Source organism: Ochotona princeps, chromosome 26, assembly GCF_030435755.1.
Source record: "Ochotona princeps isolate mOchPri1 chromosome 26, mOchPri1.hap1, whole genome shotgun sequence".
NCBI classification, from domain to species: domain Eukaryota; kingdom Metazoa; phylum Chordata; class Mammalia; order Lagomorpha; family Ochotonidae; genus Ochotona; species Ochotona princeps.
In genome coordinates this window covers 13941159-13961348 of record NC_080857.1, presented here as the reverse complement: position 1 = coordinate 13961348, position 20190 = coordinate 13941159, and the positions used below count along the sequence as shown (strand labels likewise).

Sequence of the window (20190 nt, the reverse complement as noted above, 5' to 3'; positions counted from 1 at the left end):
GGTGCAGGGCCCATGGCTTGGATCATCCTCCACTGCTTTCCCAGGCCACAGGCAGAAAGCTGTATCATTAAGTGGAGAAGCTGGGACTAGCATCAATGGCCGTATGAGATGCTGGGACCAAGTCAGAGGCTTAGCCTGCTACACCATGGTGCCAGCCCCTATAGCTGCTTTATCTTTAAGCAATGTCATTAAATGGACATATGCTGTGTAAAATATGAAATTATGCCTGTGGATTCTTTTCTCATGTGTTACTTAAAATGTTTTCTTTTTTTAGAAAAAATAATCATTGCCTTCTTATTGGGAATCCTCAGAGGTATATAAAGAGTAGAATGTCTTTAAAGCCTAGCTTTCATGAGAAACAAATATTTTGATGCTGATTCTTTGGATCATAAACATCTGGAAATATTCTGATGTGTTTGTCCAAAAAAAAAAAAAATATGCACTTTGCAGCTGGTGTTTGGCACACTAAGTTAAGCTGCTGCTTGTAACAGCAGTATCCCATGTGGGTATTAATTGGAGTCCAGGCGGCTCCACTTTCAATTCAGCTTCCCACTAATGCATCTGGGAAAGTAGCAGAGGATGATGCAAATACTTGAACCCCAACCGCTCATTTTGGAGACCTGAGAGGAGTTCCAGGCTCCCAGTTTTAGCCTAGTCCAATTCTAGGCAGCATGGCCATTTGGGAAGTAAATCAGTGGATGTAAGATCTCTTTTTCTCTATCTTTCAGTAGCTTTGCTTGCTAAATAAATAATCTTTTTTCAAAAACAAAATCATTTGCACAAATATTTAAAATGTATTCTGAAGATAAAATGTGTTACTAAAGAAGCCCATCCTCTTATATTTTCCTCCCATCTGCTTTTAAAAGCAATCCTCACAATGTCACAAGATTCTTTAAGTAAAAATTTTGCCCTTGAGAATGGAGACAATGGAAGGAACATCCAGCCCCTAGATGCATGATAAGAACAAACAGAGATGCTAATCATTAGCTCTAGATACCAAAGTACCATGTAACGAAACAACTACAGGCTTCGCTGAGAGGTAGTGCTCCCGCAGCTGTGGGCAGCTGGAGCCTGCAAGGCAGCCCGTACTGCCAATGTTTACTCTCCATAGTCCTTAGCTTACAATAAAATGACTACAGGGAAAGTGAAATGAAAGTTCTGTAAATAAGTATGATGTCTTCATTATTTGATGGGCTCCAGAATGACCTTTGTGCCTTGGAAGAAAATTCTTCCTAACTGTTTTCATAAGGTCAACATTTTAGAACCTAGGTGTAAAAAGCAAAGAAGGCGTGTGCTAACATGCATGAATGTTAGAGGCAAGCAAGGCAGTGTGTATCTAAAATAACAAAGCATACATTTTCTAAATTATATATTCATTACTGTGACTATACATAGTCAAAATGCATGAAGTATCAAATTGCAATTAAGTTTGGCCATGTTGCAAGTTGGCCAAACCTATCCCAGAAATGAGTCAGAGGCCCACTCTGAGAGGCACAGGAGTCTACTCACCTGCTGGCAGACTGTCCAGTTCCATCACACAAGGAAGAGGGGAGCAGCCCTGAGCAGTCAAGTTCAGGAGTTTTATTATTATTATTATTATTATATTTTTGACAACCTTTACATAGTTGATTATGGTGAAGAGGTTCAAGGACTATAGGGAAGTGGGTCAGACTATTATTTCCATATTGTTTCCTTCATGTATCTGAGGTAAACGGGGATATTAAAGGAGAAGCCCCACCCTGTTTCCCACCCACCCCAAATCCCGGATGTAGGGCATGCTCTGAGATACTTGCTCAAGTGGTTTTGGTAGTTCACCAGTCTCGGCACTCCAAGCACGATGAGGTCGTTGAAGAGTCCACTGATTGACATAGTCCATCATAGAGTCTCCATTTGCCCAGTTTTTCACTGCCAACATATAGCTGAGGTGGTTGATTGACTTGTTCTGTCTTCTGTCTTTTCTTGGTTAGGGTTCTGTGTCCGGCATTTCGATTGGGGAGATCCCCAAAGAAACTTTGTCTGAGGTGTTCCCAGACCAGATTCTTGTATGTTCTAGCACAGGGCCCGGCACAGTCCATTGCCCCAATCAGCTGGTGGTTGCAATTGCTGGGTTGGTTCTGCTTTCAGTCCTGACTTCCACTGGAACCAATGGGTGTTGCAGTCCAGCCTGGTTCTGCCCAGCACATACTTGGCCCTCACATAAACCAGTGGGAGCTGCAGTCCAGTCGGAGCGACCCACAATAACCCCACCAGACCCGCCCCCCACCCTGGTTTGCCAGTATGCGTAGCAGACTAGTCCAGTCTGTCCCACATCCCATCTGGCCCTCGCACATGTCAATGCGTATTAAAGCTTAGCTCCATCTAACCAGCTCAACTAAGGCTCATACAATTAACTAAGAGCACTGGCACAATGGTAGAGTCATTCACTCGGTGAAGCTTATTTATATCAGGGCCCAACACAAATTATCCAGGCAACTGTAGGGACACAAAAGATACCCAGCAAGTTTAAGGATGATGCACTCTGACTATCCAGTCAGTAAAAGACGCTTCCTGTCTAAGCAGTGAGCAACAGGTAAACAGGTTCTTCCAATTCCAGGTATAGAAACCAATTTGGGCCAATTAGCTTACCATATGAGCTGTAAAAGAAGAGCCGGATCTCATCCTGGCACGGGATCATTTCTTGTAATAAGCACTCTCTCTCACATGCCTGGGACTTTCCAAGAACCTACGTTCTTTGCTAGAACCCAGGGTTACTCTTCACAGAACGGTTTCAGGAGATCTCACCTTATTGTCACCGTTTTTATTGCCTGGACTGTCACAACCATTTATATGAATGGCTGCTATTCTGATATTTCAACCTAAAATGATTGAAATCAGCCTCTGTCTTAGGCTGTTATAATAATTTTGAAATTAAATAAGTTCATTTAACAGATAAATTATTTTTTTTCATCTTAGGCTAGGAATACTGGCATCAATGAAACTTCACTTCTGTTGCAGTTTAAGTGTGCATATCATATTTTTGTGAAGAAGTTTAGGATTATTCTTACTGGTTGCTGTATATCAGCTTTTCTTTAGTGAGAAGTATTTTCTGTGTAGAACATCTTGTTGTGCAATGAAGCAGCACATAAACATCCATAATAGTTTTGTTTTTAAATCACCTTCTGTCCTAACTGAGTAGTGGGATGAAGATTTTTGTTCCAGACTTGGAAGTATTTGTGTGGTTTTGAATGTCAATTAGAGAGCTTTCCAAAAACAGGTATTATGCATTTAAAATATTCATACTTTGGGAAAAAATCAACATTATTTGAATCTTTATCCCAAAGTCTGGAAAACCCCAATTAGATCATGTTTTCATTCCAAGTTAGGTGTTTTGGAAGCCATTGTAGGCTTATTCTGATTTTCTGTTTAATTCAACATGTGTGTTACTTACTTTAGGATACAAGTTAAATGTCAAATTTTTAGCTAGAGAATTTACAGTTTAGGCCCACATTTCCTACAATCAGTGTGTGCAAATAAGGGTGCCCTCAATTTTCTCAGTTTAGCACAGTTCTAAAAGACTGTAGCCTAAGAAACTCAATCTCCCTGGGTGATACCGAGCAGGTGTGTATCTTATCCTTTGTGTTCCTTCAACATGGCCCAATTTTACAGGGCTATTTTAATAGAAGAGCTTGTTTCTCTCTCGTATCTTTTTAAGCTCAGAATTCTGGATCTGGACCAACAAGCTTCTGATCAATGCAATTAAAAGGATGCAAGTGGATAAGTAATTTCTGAAATCACATTAAGACAGCATTGTGTTTCTTGACAAAGCACAAAGGTTACAGAGCGTTGAAAATTTCCCCTGAGGTTATTTATGTCAACCTTCCTCCAGATTTGACCCTGCTGGTGCTTTGACTAGACAATTTATAGATAGATTTCAAATACCGTAGAAATAAATGGGAAGTCCAAAAAAAAAGCATAGATTGGAAAATAACCTTTTAGGAAATAAGTTTGTATCCTAGAAGGGAAAATATCCAATCCATTTTAACCTACTATCTGTAAATAAGATACTAAATGGGTGATGTATCATTACTGATACTTAAATAGCAAAAAAATAAATAAATAAGGACACCTAGAGAAGATAATTACTGTGAGGAGAAATTGTCTTTTTAAAAAGGAGTTAGGATACTAGACACAGTTTGTACAGAATTCCTTTTTAAACTATTTTCCCTGATACAGTTTTTAGGGATTCCTCTGTCTGCTTCCCACACACCCTGCTCATCGACCCTCCTGCCATTTCCCCATATTATCACAGTTGCAGTCACTTAGTAACCGTTACAAGTTTAACTTTCTGATATTTAAGTATATCAGCCTTGTTGATATATGCAAAGTTAGAAAACCTAGTTTCATACTGCAAAGGTGTATTTAAATGTGTCATTGGCAGTCTTACTTTCATTCGCAAGTGGAGAAGTATACTACAATATAACTTTACTTTGCAATGTGCTGGTCTCCATTAGGTAACTTATTAGGTAACTTATCTATGAGATATGAAAACATGTATTTTCTTGAGAACACATATTTTATACTTGATTACCTATATCTATTTCATCCTTTGCGTGAAGGCTATTTTATATCAGAGAGAACATGCTATTTGTCCCTTTGCAACCGGCTTATTTTACTAAGCAGAATGGTCTCCAGAATTCTATTCAAGTACTGCCAATAAGAAAGATAGAAATTAAAAAACAAACAAAAAAAAAACAAAAAAAACCCGGGGTGCCTGGGTAGAGAGGTATGCTGGAATGTACGAAGGTGTTTCACTGTTTAAAAGGAAGCAGTCTCAGTATTCTTTGTAGTCTCCAACATCAAAGCAAGGGCAAATCGGGGCCTTCACCTTGCATGCCCAGCAGAGATGTCTTAATTCCTGCCTGCCGCACACAGAGGGGAGGATCAAGACCATTGCAAATGGGACCCTCACTTGGGCAAAACTGTGCAAGTGATACCACTAATGTTTAAGACAAACATAATTCATTCCTCTTCATATGTACTTAATGCATATTCTTATAGCACTCCAAGACATATACTTGATGAATATATCATGCTGCTCTTCAGTTAATGAATGGATATGATGTCAGAAGAGCCATTTTACTAGTAATCCAAAGATGGAATTAAAAGATTCATCTTCTGTATTTGATCTCATCATCAGTCAATCCTTGTGAGAGAAAAAGAAACTATGTTTTTAATTGAGTATTATTTTTGTTGATTATATATCATGAGATAGATATTTTAAGGTTTGTCTGAATTCTAATGATGTAATCTTTATGGTTAAGGTACGCTGCCTGCCCAGTAGTTATGACGCTAATTGTGCAACTATTACTTTCACAGGAAACTTTCAGAGACTCACCTAAGAACCATTCCCAGTCACGCATTCTCAAATCTGCCCAATATTTCCAGAATGTGAGTCTTTTTATTTTTGCCATAAAGTTTGTAACTGGGCCATGCTAGTTCATAAATGTGTTTGTTCAAACGAAATACTTACGCCTGCATAGATCAGTCACTTTTGAATGTACATAAAGATGTTCTGTATATTAATTTGATGTTAAATGTGATGTTAATTTGATTGTCCTTTGTCTCCACTCTCTAAGATCTAGATGATTTTTTTAAAGCCAAAGCAAAAGTTCATTTGGCCTTGAGAAGTTCCTAATTCTAAATGTGTGTTAATATGTGCCTTGGGATATAGTTAAACCTTTGCTGGGATGCTATCCTATAAATAGATGTACTTCTGTGTGTAATTTATCTATCTGAAGTACCAACTCTGGATTCAGTTTCATCACTTATACAAATGTTTGCACTGTGTCACAAATGTAGAGTGATTTCAGAATTCTTTAACTTAAAAATAATATATTTTACAATTCCAACCTTTAAAAACAAAATTGGCATCCACTCCCAGTGGGGAGGGAAGGACCTGCATGCTAAGTTGACAGATAAACAAGCAACACGGGTCCCTCGGGCATATTAAGTGCTGCAACCACAGCCCGTAACAAACCCCACAGTTTTCTGGCTACATTGATTCATTTTCTGAGTACTGAGTGTCTAATGTGTGACTTCAGTCATTTTTACCATAGGCAGTTTTGCCTACAAAGGTGTTTGATTTTTGCTCTTGTTTGAGAGGAGGGGTTGCACACATACCCTGGCACCTACGTACCAGTTAGAAGTAAAAGATATTACCAACCACCCTCCCTTATTTCAGGTCTCCCAAATGGTGACAAAGAATCAGTCACTTGAACCATGATGTGCTGTCATCTTTTTTTCTTTAGTTTTCATAATGACATTATTTTGGTTTCTTTTATAGTCATAGACTTAGCCCTCCAATAGATATAGAATTTAACAGATAGTGACTGGGGGTGGGGCGAGGTACCACTATTCCTTAGAGCATAGGCAATGGCTGTAAACAATTATCAAAGCTCAAAATGTCTGAAAATGAAATTTTGATGTAAAAGAAAGTGAGGAGAAGTGGTAGTTCTGTGTATGTGAGGACTCTCCCGGGAGAAACGTAGCTGTGAATTGAGAGTAAGAGCCATAAACCAAGCTGTGTGACCTGGACTAGGGGAAGGGATCTGTAGGAATGGACACGCTAAAATGTGAAGAAAGAAGAATTCAATGTGCTTGGTATGGATAGTTCTCCAAATAGAGGGATAGGCTTTGTGGGAAGATGATCAGCTTTCACATTGTAACAAATGGGGACATTGCAGACAAATGCACAGTTTATTGGTAGATATTTCAAAGGACTACCAGTTAAGGTTTCAATCTTTTACAGACTACTTAAAGGTATCCACTAAAACTGAGTGTAGAGGTGACAGAGTTAGAGATTCAACAGGGTCTGAAGTAAAAGTGGTGGGCAGTCACCGGAGGATTCATTGAGATACATGAGACATCCAGACAACGGTGAAGGTACTAATGAGGCATCCTCCAAGGGGACGATGCTGGATTCTCCACTGTGGAATAAGTGTTCCCAGTACCTCAACAGAACACTTAGCACCTGGCACATTAATCTCAACCACTCATCTGTGTCTCCTACTATTGAGAGGTCCTTGGAACAGGGGACACCTCTGGGTTGTCAGTATCCAGCAGAATGTTTGACACACAGTAACTGTTCAACAGACAGTTTTTAAAGCATATACTTGTACGTGAATGTAGTCCAAGATCTGGTATCTTATGGGAAATAGAGATCACTAAAATGACTCTAGGTTTACCCAGGACAGTGCAAATTCCTACCCATTAGTATACATAATTTTAGTAGTCCCATTTTTTTTAAGATTTATTTATTTACATTTATTGGAAAGACGGATATACACAGAGAGAAGGAGAGACAGAGGAAGATCTTCCATCCGATGATTCACTCCCCAAGTGACCGCAATGGCTGGTGCTGCGCCGATCCAAAGCCAGGAGCCAGGAACTTTCCTCCTGGTATCCCATGCGGGTGCAGGGTCCCAAGGCTTTGGGCCGTCCAGGACCGCTTCCCCAGGCCACAATCAGGGAGCCGAATGGGAAACAGGGCCGCCGGGACCAGAACCAGCGCCCACATGGGATCCTGCGGCACATGCTAGGCAAGGACTTTACTCACTACACCATCGCGCTAGGCCCAGTAGGCCCATATTTTAACTCACAGAGACATCCTGGGTTGCATGACAAACGATATGATCGCCATAATGATTGCACAACATTTCATGCTGAAAAGAAATTCTGAAGAAGGGTGGTATCAGATAAGTAAGCATGGATGCTACCTTCATCCCACTAAATAACTGGGTCCCACAAATTGTGCCCCCAAACTAGCTACAGCAGCCCTCCAGGGAAGTGTCCTTAGACTGTAGAAAGCGGAGCGATGCAGGCTGAATGACTCTCCCTACACAACCTTAAAGGTTTATGTTTCTTAACAATAAGCCGTGCCTTTGAAGCAATAGATACGATGCAAACTTAGGAAAACTTGAGGGTCATCTTCAGAATGTATCTTACTCTTTTCAGATGACTCAGTTTAATCCGTAATTAACCCTGCAGTGCTTACACGATAAACTACTTCTTTTCAATGTGTTCTATTGTTTGCTGCATGTTGGAGGTGCAATATTTAAACCAAAACAATTTCTATAACTTTATTATCCATCAAGGGCAAAGGGATGGTAGACCTTGTAGAACAAAAGAGAACTTAAAAGAATAGAGAGCTTGAAATAGAAAGCACAAAACTGTTAGAATATCAAAAACAACAATACTGAAAATTCAGAGTGGAACAACCAGTGCTCCCCCTGTCAACATGTGTCGCTGAAAATATTTTACTGGCAGATTCCTTCAAACTACAAGAGAGTGGTTCTCAACCTTGCTTGCCTGTTATAATCACCTAGGAGGCTTTTGAAAAGTAAAAATGCTTGAGCCATCCCTCATACATTTAATTATCTTATACTGTGTCTTGAATATCTGTGTATTTTTCAAAACCCCAGGTAGTTCCAACTGCATGTCCAAGGTTGAGAATCTCCGCTAGGGCTACAGCTGGTACCATCTGCTGATCATTAACTTTCCCAAATGTTACAGAGATGCTTCTCAATGGAAAATGTCATTGATTTGGTCTGCATCCGTCATTAGTCACTCTCATTACATGGAGGAATTTGAAGAAACTATTTGAAGCTTTATTCCTTCCACAGACTTGGAAAGTTGTATTTAGGAGTTTCTCCTCTTTTTTTTTTTTTTTAGTGCTCAATTTTTTATATGAGTTGTCATTTACTTACAAAGTTTGAAACAAATCTTGAATTTTCAACCTTATTCAAAATCAAGAAGTGGAATCTTCAGAGAACATGCAGTCAGCACCCTATTAAATATTCTACCGAGTAACTGTAGCTCTCTCTTCATCTCCTCTGAAATCACATTGCTAATCTTGTGCCACTAGATACTCCATTAAAAAAGGCTTTTATTTCATTACTGCTTTATTTCTAATCTTTCACTTTTGCTATTTTGAATAATATACTATATTCATTTGTTGGCCTACCTATGTTGAATGTCTACTGCACACCAAACCCTATGAGAGACCCTCAAGATTCAAGAGGTAAAAACATACAGTCTTCCACTTGAGAACACTTAATCTACGAGACGAGATAAATATCATCCAAACAACTAGAAAGTTACACTACGGCAATTAGTGAAACGGAAGTTCATGGTGCTACGAAGACATTTTATGTGCAATTAAACCTAATCAAGAAATTTGGAGAAAGTTTCTGAAGCAAGAAAAAGTTGAAGGAGACCGTTAAATGACTAGGACATATATTAATTTATTATATTAATATTAGTGTTAATATTAAGCATATCAAAATATTTAAGGATCTACACCATTTAAAACCAAGTATTAATTATTTGGACATTATAAGGAAGGTACACGTTGAATGATCTAGTAACCCTCTGGTAAAGAAGTTACTTGAAAAATAATATGTGTGCATTTCACAACTTTGCTAACTTTTCATTTTGTTTCGTATTTTTGTATCACTCAGCTACTTATCCATAGATGCAACTCTGCAGCGGCTGGAGTCACGGTCCTTCTACAACCTGAGCAAGATGACCCACATGTAAGTACAGGGGCAGGGTAGCAGAGGCCAAGCCACAGCACCTCCTCGGATCATTTCTGGGCTCCCTGCGGCAGTGGGAGCTGGTTTTGAAATGATGTGTCAAACCTCTTTTTTATTTTACTTGTTCTCACTCTGAGTTTGTTCCAATCCATCCTCATAACTTCTGACTGTCTCTGTGGGAAGTTAAAGTCACCATTAAATCTGCTCTTGGAGGCAGCCATGTGGCACAGAAGGTGTTAATCAGTGGACGAACTCATCGAGCGAAACTGGCAGCGATTCATAACTGGAGAACTATTAAAACCACTTGAGCAAATATCTCAGAGCATGCCCCACATCCGGGACTTGGGGTGGGCAGGAAACCGGGTGAGGCTTCTCCCTCAATATTACCCTTTACCTCGGATACATGATGGAAACAATATGGACATAATAGTATTACCCACTTCCCTATACCCCCAAACCTTTTTTTTTTAAACCATAATTAACTATGTAACCATTGTCAACAACAATACAATAAAATAAATTTTTAAAAAATGGAGTCTAGAACTGACGCTTCTAGTCTAATATCAATCACTTCTAATGCGCCCTATTAAGTTACTCAACAAGTTTCCCAATTTGTACAAAATGACACACTGTCCCACTCAGCTTCAGCCTCACTTACATCAATGCAGATGGCATTAACACCTTGCAGCGTGCTCACCCAAGTTTGCTCAGCTAAGAGATTTCCGTCAGAAATTGATTACTAGAGTGTCTCCCTCCAAAACCAAATCAGCATCTAAACTATCTGTAATAAAAAACTGAAATAAATAAAATCCTACCTCAAAGGTAGGTTTTACCTGGATATGGGTTTTTAAATCAGAGGTAAATAGAAATTCTACGAGTAGGTCAAACATGTGGCTTATGGCAGATAACGCTAAGACTTACCAGATGGGCTAAAACAAGCATTGAGGTGATTCATAAGAGCTTTTCAGATTACCAATCTTAGTAATGATCATTAAATAATCAGGAAATAGCAACAAGCATCTGTCAGGCAATCAAAAAATCATTTTTATAATATCTGGTTCCCAGTAGAAAATCTGCTGATAAATTTCCTTCAGTCTGCTTGAAAAGTCTCAATAATTCATCCTTGAGTGAACATCTGTTATTTTAATACTTATTTTATTTTTAAATTCCTCCCTAAGCTCAATAAACAAATGGGCACCAATGGCTGAGGCTGAGTAGATGAGAAGTCAGGATCCTAGAACTCCATCCAGGTCTCTCCCAGGGGTGCAAGGGCTCAAGCACTTGGGCCATCTCCTGCTGCCCTCCCAGGCACGTCAGAAGGGCACTGGACAGGAGGTGGAGCAGCCAGGACTCTAAATGACATCCATGTCATGGCAACATCACAAGCAGCAGTTTAACATGCTGCACCACAATGTCAGGCCCAAGAAAATGAGGACAATTTTCATCTACCTCACGTTGGTCACTGGTAAACCATTTTAAATGATAGGAACCACATGTCTTAATTTTCCCAGGCTGACATGTTGTCATCAATCATCTTAAAGGGGCCCATGTCAGTAGGGTTGAGATGCCAGCTGACACCTGCATCCCATGACTATAGCTTCCAGAGGAGACAGGAGATGACTCAAATCATTGAGTTTCCCGTACACACATGGGAGACCTGGGCAGAATTGTTGGTTCCTAGCTTTGGCCTGGCCCACCCCCCCAGCATTTGAGCAGCAAGCCAGCAGACAAGAGTTAGTACCCCATGACTGCTAACTTTGTCAACTACATAGAAGAGCATACTGGAGCCCAGCATGACAGCCTCGTGGCTAAATCCTCACCTTGCACACACTGGGATACTATGTGCACACTGGTTCTTGTCCTTGCAGCTCCATTTCCCTTCCAGCTCCCTGCTTGTGGCCTGGGAAATTAGTCTAGGTTGGACCAAAGCCTTGGAACCCTGCACCAGCGTGGGAGACCCAGAAGTTCCTGGTTCCTGGCTTCTGGCTTCAGATCAGCTCAGCTCTGGCCTTTGAAGCCACTTGGAGAGTGCACCTGCAGAAGCAGAATCTTTCTTTCTCTCCTCTTCTCTGTACATCTGTCTTTCCAAAAAAAAAAATTTTTTTTAAGAGAGCATACTGAAGAACGACCTTGCATTGCACATTGTAAGCGTATCCCTCACTTCCAAATCTACATATTAAAATGATCGATTTTAAATGGTGTACTCTGTTTTAGGGATTTTACCTATGCTTCTTGTGTTAATTTGAGGCAGGCAGATTACTCAAAGAAACTGATCCATACAAAACATTGACACATGGGAGGTAAATCACACTGATTTCACCCTTCTCTAGGTGGAGATGCTTTGGGACTTAACTTTTCTCTCTTTGAAATGGTTATACTGGCTGCACTGGCCTCATCGTCTGCCTCTTGGATGTCCATGCCCACTCCACCCCTTCTTTACACCTGGAGAGAATTACCAGTCACCCGTGAGCAACTGATCAGCTGTCGTCTTATCTTTGAAAGTGGCTTCTATCTTTTTCATTTTGTCCTTTTATATTTTCTTCCTACTCTGCTTTTCCCAGCTCCCCCTGCCGCCCTCTCCCGTCTCTGCCAGACCACATGTGAGTTGCCAACCTCATTTAATCCATTTTTACTAACAGCCACGGTGTTTCATTTCCCTTTCCTTCTCGCTACCTTTTAAGCTGATTCAGGTGGCTTGCATTTCTTTCATTGTAGCGTTCTCTGGGGTCACCCAAATCCGCTGGGTCAGCAATGATCTCTCCTCTGGAATAATTTTCCAGAACGCAAAGTACTCTCAAGTTTCTAAACTGTCGCATATTACATTTTTGTCTCAACGCCTCTGCCCCAAGTGGATACCTCTGGCAAGGAGTTTGCTGCTTAAAAACAGAGAATCATCTCCACAAAGATGAGAGCTCTGGAAGGGAAAGATGTGGTGGTCATGAAATTTAGGAGTAGAATAGCCAACGGTCTATTGTTCCAGGACAGAAAAATGTTTAAGGATATGTGGATTTCAGTTTCAAAACTGGCACAAAATTCAAAGACGGGGTTGGGAGGGTCTTTCCATGCAGGGTCTTGGTTAAGTAAGAATTGTAATGTAATAGTTTAAAGTTCAGGGACACAGCAAGGATCTTATAGTGAGAGTGTCTATGAGATGTACATCACTGCTATTGGCAGAAACATTGAGGGCCTTTCTTACAAGCTAAAGTTTCCCGGAATAATAAAATGATGTTAAAAAGACAATGGACCAGAAAGTTTCTATCACTATAGACAATGAGTTGTGTGTGTAGGGAGAAGGGAGAGTAGATGGTTTATGTTCTTAGTTAATTCCTTCCTGTCCTTCCCAAGATCTGTTTCACAGTCAACATCTTCATTTGAAGTATCTAACATAGCAGGGATTTTTTGTGTTTTTTTTTTAATTTTGTAGAAACATTGCCACACCTATAACCCCAAATCCTTGATGCCTGTTCCAGCTTTCATAAAAATAATAAAGCCATAATTTATAGAATCCTCAACTGTAGGAAAGCCACACACAAAACTCTTACATACCATTTAACCCTCACAAGAGCCCACTAAAAGCAATGCTGTTTTCAGATTTGTAGATGAGAAAAATAAAATCTAAAGACATCAAGAATGTTGCTCAAAGTCATCTAGCCAGAAGTGGGAAAGCCCACTGTCACAGATCCATCTGACTATTCAGCCATAACAGGAGCAACCGCGGTGTGACTGAACATCACATTATGCTAAATGGAGGCAGACAAGGCTTCTTAGCTTGTGACTGCACTGATATGAAATGTCTAGATAAAGCAAATTTACAGAGTGTTTGTAGGCCCGAGGGAAGGTGTGGGATTAATAGCAAACGGGGCCATCATTACCTGGGTCAAGATGGACGTGTTCTAAAGCCAAATTGTAATAATGACTGACCTGTGCATTTACTAAGATATCACTGCCTTATTTGCCTGCAGTGCAGGAATTGCAAAGAATCTAAACTCTCCTTCCAGAATACTGCTCTTAAGCAACACCAGAGATTCTAGGGCTGGCAATTGGTACCACCAGGAAATGCAGCCAGAGCCCCGAGGCATCAAGCCTTTGCTGAACTGAGACACTTCAGGTCTTACCTGGTTCTTTCACACTCTTCACAAAGGCCTAGGGCATGCCTTTAAATTCTCCCAGCCAGTGTACACTTGTTAAGAAAAGCTGCTAACATAACTAATGCCAACTATTATTCGTTTTCTTTCTTTTCTTCTTTTTTTCTCCTCCTCCCCTTCTTTCTCCTCTTCTTTTTTTAATTGACTTGAAAGAGAGACTAGCACACAATGATCTACTAGCCATTCACTTCCCAAGATGTCCACCAATAGCTGAGCCATGCCTAGTGACAATCATCAGTTGAGCTGCTGGCTTTTAGGGTCTGCCCTTCATTATCTGGGAGCAGCATTTGGACTTGAACCCTGGGCCCTCTAACATGGGATGTGGGAGTTCCAAGTAGAGTCTTAACCACAGGCCAAATGCCTGCCTGTAAATGTATTCTTGATTAGTATGTACTTAAGTGTAAATAGCTAAGTCACAGACATGTCATCAGGCTATAAATGCTTGAGATTCTCAAATTACTGACACTTCAAAATAAACCCTAATGACAGTGGTGACTCACTTCTTTGCTACATCTGAAAGAGCAATGTCAGAACCTCCTGGACCTTCTTGCCCTGCTGTCTTCTACCATGTCACCCACTCAACCTCTCCTCCAACCCTTGCACCCTCACTCCCACCAGCACACATCAGCTCAACAAAGATGCTTGCTATTGTTTGAGTCATTAAGACTTGTCCTCAAGTCCTCTTCAAAACACTTTTTTTTTTCCTTTTATGTAAATCTGAAAGGGAAAAGAAAACCCTTGAAACACAATGGTGATAGAGGGATCGCATCTGTTCAAACAGGTTAAAACTGAGTCAAGGAGGCCAGAGGGCTGAGTGGCCCCTGCGGCCTGCCAGGATCCAGGAGTGGTTAGCTGGATGCCTAGCCCTGGCAGCAGCAGTCACCCTGGTACCATGAGAATGCATGTACTTCTCCTAAGCACTTGCCACTCCTGAGTTGCACTGTTTGGGTTTTTTTAGAACAGAAATGGATGTCTCATGATGACTGTGTTCTTTGTAACTTTTACAGAGAAATTCGGAATACCAGAAGCTTGACTTACATAGACCCGGATGCCCTCAAAAAGCTCCCGCTCCTAAAGTTCCTGTAAGTATCAAATTCCACCTTGAAAAAAAATTTTTTTTTTGAAAACTTGAATTCTGTTGGCCGCCTAGCATCTTCCTAGGATAATGTGACCCATTGCTATCTAATTGTGTATGGTCTGGGTCAAATCCTCTCCCTTCTCCTTGTACAATATATGTGATGAAATGGCCCACCTTTTTTTATACCTACCTAGAAGTCAGTTCATACTTCTGGGGCTATAGAACTTCTCTAAGAGATATGAGATTAAAATGCATTTGTGTGCAATGGGACTTCCAGAAGTGTAATTAAAAGACATTTAATATAGTGCAGATTATATACTTTATAGTTTTCAAATACAGTAACACAGACCAAAATGAAACAAAACCTCAAGAGTCAGCTAAACAATTTTTTTTGGAAATGAGTATTATAATAACATTAAAATAGTTTTTTTTTCTTTCTCATGGCAATTTTTAAAGCCATTTTTAAAAATCCAATTTCTTAGGGATGGGAGGACAAAATTAGAAAGGACAAGACTTTACTGCTTTTACCTGGCAACACTTCATGTGCTGATCCTATGCTACATTAAAAGCAGGAACTACAATATGTTTGTTCTCTTGCGTTTTTGCTGTCTGGCACACAGTAGCTGCTCGATAAAAACCCTTTCAGTGGCTGTGTGTTATGAGCTCAGGCACACTCGACCCCAGCTCAGAGAATCCTCTTTCTTGCTAATATTCATCAGAAAAGTGGAAACCAAAGCAGTATGAAGCTGAAAGGAAAACCAGGCAAGTTTGTCTTGGAATCACATTGCTTATTTGGAGAACTAAGAATAGTCCCCTGTTGAGGATATCGGCTACACCAGGAGAATAGATGAGGACATTGATGGGTTGTGTGATTGAAAGAATATCCTAGAAGTAAGAAAATCTGTGGAATAAAACACAAATTGCTTTTTATTTTGAGTTCCAAACCCATCAATGGCATTTTGATAAGGTGATGCCTTCCTTTGTGCTTGGGGAATGCCCAAAATGCTAAGACGATGTTCTTGCCATCAGGAAGTTTAGAAATGTCTTTGGAGAAATGCTGTACACGAAATGCAAAAGAAAAAAAAAAAAAGTTCCTCTCCTGCAGGATAATTGTGCAAAGTGACAAATGGGAAGCACATACAGAGGTTAGGGTTCAGTCCGTTAGAGGAAGCAGCAAAAGGGACAAGGGCATCTTCAGAGTGTTGAGCAGATAGGTAGCCTAGTTAAGAGGCCCATACTCCACACCTAAGGACTTGGGTTTGGTGGCTCCTGATTCCAGCTTCCTACAGTGATGGCTAAAGTGGCTGGGGTTCCTGCCACCTGTACAGGTAGCATGGATTTAGTTTCCAGCTTCAAGCTACGATTTCCAAGAACTGTGAGCGCCTTTGAAGACGGAGCCAGTGCGTGGGAGCTTTGGAAGCTTTTTACCTTCACGCTTGACCCTCCCCACCCTAACTGGAGGCATGCATCCATCTCAACTATAAAAACAATGTTAAAAATAAAATAAAAAATGTTTAAAAAAATATTTCCAGCTCAGGTTCCTTGAGTCTCTTACTCCCAGCCTGTTAGGGCCCTCGTTGGTAACATTTTGGCCTTTCTTCCCCTCCGCCTCCTCACTTCCTTGAAAGAGCACCCACTGCGATAGCCTTTGGTTTGTTTGCGTGATCTTGTTGCTGTACTTCAGACATATCTTGTAGAATCTGACGTCTCTCTTTTGTTATCGGGAATGTTCCATTTGTTCATTTTCAGGTTCCTACTCTCTCTGCAAACCCTACACCTTCCATTCTCAAAGGACTCGAATCTGAGTGTACCTTAGAAGGTGCATCTAGAATCTTTTCTACCAGAAAAAATCTTTTTCTAGAGATTGACCGGCAGGGTCTAAGTCTCACTCCATGCCACACCAAGCCCCTCAAAAAGTATTTCTGCTTCAGCTAATGTAATAGAGCAGCTGCAACAGATGTGAAACTCGGGGGCCTGAGGGTTTTTAGGTTTGTGTTATTTTATGCATGTGTTTTATTCTTAACATTTTTTTTCTCATATGACACTAACTTCGGAAGGTGAAGACATTCTCTGTGACAGATTTCAGTCCCGTTCAGGACATAACTTTTAAAATATTACTGCTGCAGTGGCACTTCTGGACTCCTGCTTACTTAATAGAATCACTTTTGCAAAAATAAGAACACAACATACGGTAGAATTTGAAAAAAGGAATTTGTCTTGGGATTGGGTAACCCTATCTCCCTCTTAACTCCACAAAAATGCACAAACATAAGGCCCCTCAATGAAAACACTGCGCGCGCGCACACACACCTACATTTCTGTTCAGGAAGCCTAGTTAGTCCTCACATGTGTTCTAAGCAGAAGAGACGTAGTTACATGGTGGACTATGTTACTATGTCTTGAGAACGTCATCTCATCAGAATGTTAGAACTTGACCACAGTCTGATACTTAGTGGAAGAGTTAGGATTTGACTCCAGACTGATCTCGGATCCTGTGCTTTCAGCTATTTTGTTATTCTATCTGCTACATGTAGATTTGATGATCTAAAACTTTTCTTTTTATATGTCATTCAGTGGCATTTTCAACACTGGACTTAACATATTTCCTGACCTGACCCAAGTCTATTCTACTGATGTATTCTTCATACTGTAAGTATACACATGTGTGGTCTTGGGTGTTTGGCTGTATTTTGCTTGTCACTGGGAACAGTAGGTTGTAGCATGGAGGTTGGTGCGTGGTAGAAGCAGTGATCACTTGGGACGTCACTGATGGATGAAATCAGGCAGCACTGAGAAATGCTCCCTGGCTTTCTTACCAAGGGGTATTGATAAGCTGGACAAGATGTCTTTTCATGGAGTTACAGAGATGGGGAATTCTGGTTGGGATAGGCTCAGAGAGAAATGGAAGAACAGCATTAACAAAGGTTATGATAACTAAGTTTCTGAGAAACTTTACAATTAAATGTGAGCAGAAAATGCCCAGATGAGTAGAAAAGATTTTGTTTTTAAACGAGACAGTTGGGACAACTGTCTTAATTATGCGGGACGGAAAAAGCATACAGAAATAGTTGACAAGTTCAATTTACACACTGAATTAGAAAATTGTTGAGAGATAACTTTTAAAATCTTAAGTTTTGCTAGAAAAAAAATAGATTGTAATTCTTTTCTGCAGAGCAGATAAAAGTATAATGAATCTTCAAGAAGCTCGGCTGGTAGAGAAGGACTCAGCTGTGCATCTGCCTAGCGGAACTCTGCAGGCTGAGGACATGATAGCAACCTCATGAAATGAGATCTACGGATCCATTTTTCTAGAGTCCTCTATACACATTGGAAACTCTACATGATGGATATAGAGTCAGAGATTAGGGGATCCAGCGAGATGGCCTAGTGGCTAAATCCTTGCCTTGCAACTGCTGGGATCCCATATGGACACCAATTCATGTCCTGGTTGCTCCAATTCCCATTCAGCTCTCTGCTTGTGGCCTGGGAAAGCAGCCCAGGACAACCCAAAACCTTGGGACCCTGCATCAACATGGGAGACCAAGTAGCTTCTGGCTCCTGGCTTTAGATTGGCTCAGCTCTGGCCGATGCAACTACTTGGGTAGTGAACCAGTAGATGCAAGATCTTTCTCTATATTCTATATATCTCCTTCTTTCTGTAAATCTGCCTTTCCAATAAAAATAAATAAATGAATCTTTAAAAAAAAAGAGCCAGAGATTGAAGGGATGTCTCTGAAATCCATATACTTCCCTTAAGATAAGGATTAAGTTAAGGGCCTCAACCCACAGCTAAAGCTCTGCCACTCACTGCACATGTGTGACTCTTAGGTTTGTGTCTGTATAGGATGGCTCTCACTATCTTACCAGACCTCTGAGTCACCAGTTGTTATGAAGAATCATTTCCTTTGAAAGAAAATGATATTAAGCAGGTCACCTAAGGGCATCTGTGTGACAAGGGCCCAGCTCTAGAAGGAAAGCATTATTACATCAAGTATTTTCCTGTTTGTTTTTTGTCCTTTCTTGCAGTGAAATCACGGACAACCCTTACATGACTTCAATACCTGTAAATGCTTTTCAGGGACTGTGCAATGAAACCTTGACCCTGTGAGTATTACCAGTCCCATTGCTGCCAACAAATGCATGTTGTTTGAGCCACTGTCACATTTTACAGGGCATCCAAGAATCTGTTATGATAGGCACTTCACAGTGCACAGACTTTTCCATTGCTAAGAGTACTGCCTACCATTGCTCAGCATGGCTCTAGAAACCACGTGGCCTCTGTAGCAACAGCTCCTCTCTGCCACCATAAAATAAGAGCAGCACACACAACACGTAAACTAATGAGCGTGTCTGTGCTCCAACAAAATCTCATTTGTTGGAAAGCCAGACAGTGTACCAGGGACTTACGGTGACATTCTATCCTCAAGTATACTCATTCTACAGAATCTTTGTAGAGCAAAATTAAATGAGTTCTCTGAGATCACTGAGTTATGGGTACAAATGGTGACAGACTTGGCACTCACAATTTTGCTCAGTAAGAGCAGAAAACAGTGCTGCTATGCATCATGACTTTTCCAGAGCTTGAATGAGTGCTATTCTCCCAGTGTTCAAAAAGTAGATACCTAATCAGAATGGTCCTAATGGGGGAAAATTGAATAATAAAAGCCTAAAAGGTGAGTTAACTTTCCAGGCTAGTAGAAAATTCTTCCCGTTGTATTAGTTCTGAAGCAGAGTTAGGACTGCGTCTGATGGATGCTTCCTGTTTCAGCACCACTGTCCAAGTTTGAGATTGGGGCGTTTTTTGCCTCGTCACCCCAGCTGTCTTTCATTCGTTCATTGTTGTGCATGGCTTCTATACCGGTTACAAGCCTGACTGAATTACTGCCTAGCAAAATGGGCCGAGCTTCCACCTGCCTTTTCCAGGGGAAACTGTCTTCCAAGCCATTCCACGTCTATCATATGAAGTTTTCCCAACCTTGGGCTGTATCTACAGTGGAACACTTGGACTAGTGCTTTTCCTCACAGCATGGGTCTGCTTTCTGGATAATATAAGAAACTCCTTGTTCTCTACTTTCTTTGTCACCATAGGAAAAAAAAATAAAAAATGAGGATCCTCCCAAAACTCAGGGTCACCTCAAGGCTTGTTACAATTGGCACTCAGCAAAAATAAACTCCCATATTCTCAACTTCTTTGCAGAATGTTATGTCCACCTCTTGTGTTTTCCTCCGCAAGGATCCTATATGCCAAGCAGCTTCCCTAATTGAAAGGTCCTCCCAGCTAATCTGGGGCTAACTAGGCAACAGCTGGGGAAAGGGACCTGCCATTTACTGAACTGTAGAGGTGTGAACAGGAAGGGATTGTCTATCATTTTTACAGATGATTAATGCTACATTT

The 20190-nt window shown here is 40.7% G+C and overlaps 1 protein-coding gene across 1 annotated transcript in view; it reads left to right on the top strand.

The window, feature by feature from the left end:
- The window catches only part of TSHR (thyroid stimulating hormone receptor), a 72024-nt gene that overhangs the window by 26136 nt on the left and 25698 nt on the right, over positions 1-20190 (top strand). Inside the window, exons 2-6 of the mRNA XM_004584355.4 lie at positions 5356-5427; positions 9498-9572; positions 14725-14799; positions 17370-17444; positions 18822-18899. Of these exons, the coding sequence (XP_004584412.2) occupies positions 5356-5427; positions 9498-9572; positions 14725-14799; positions 17370-17444; positions 18822-18899 (375 nt within the window). The remainder of the gene's footprint in view (positions 1-5355; positions 5428-9497; positions 9573-14724; positions 14800-17369; positions 17445-18821; positions 18900-20190) is intronic.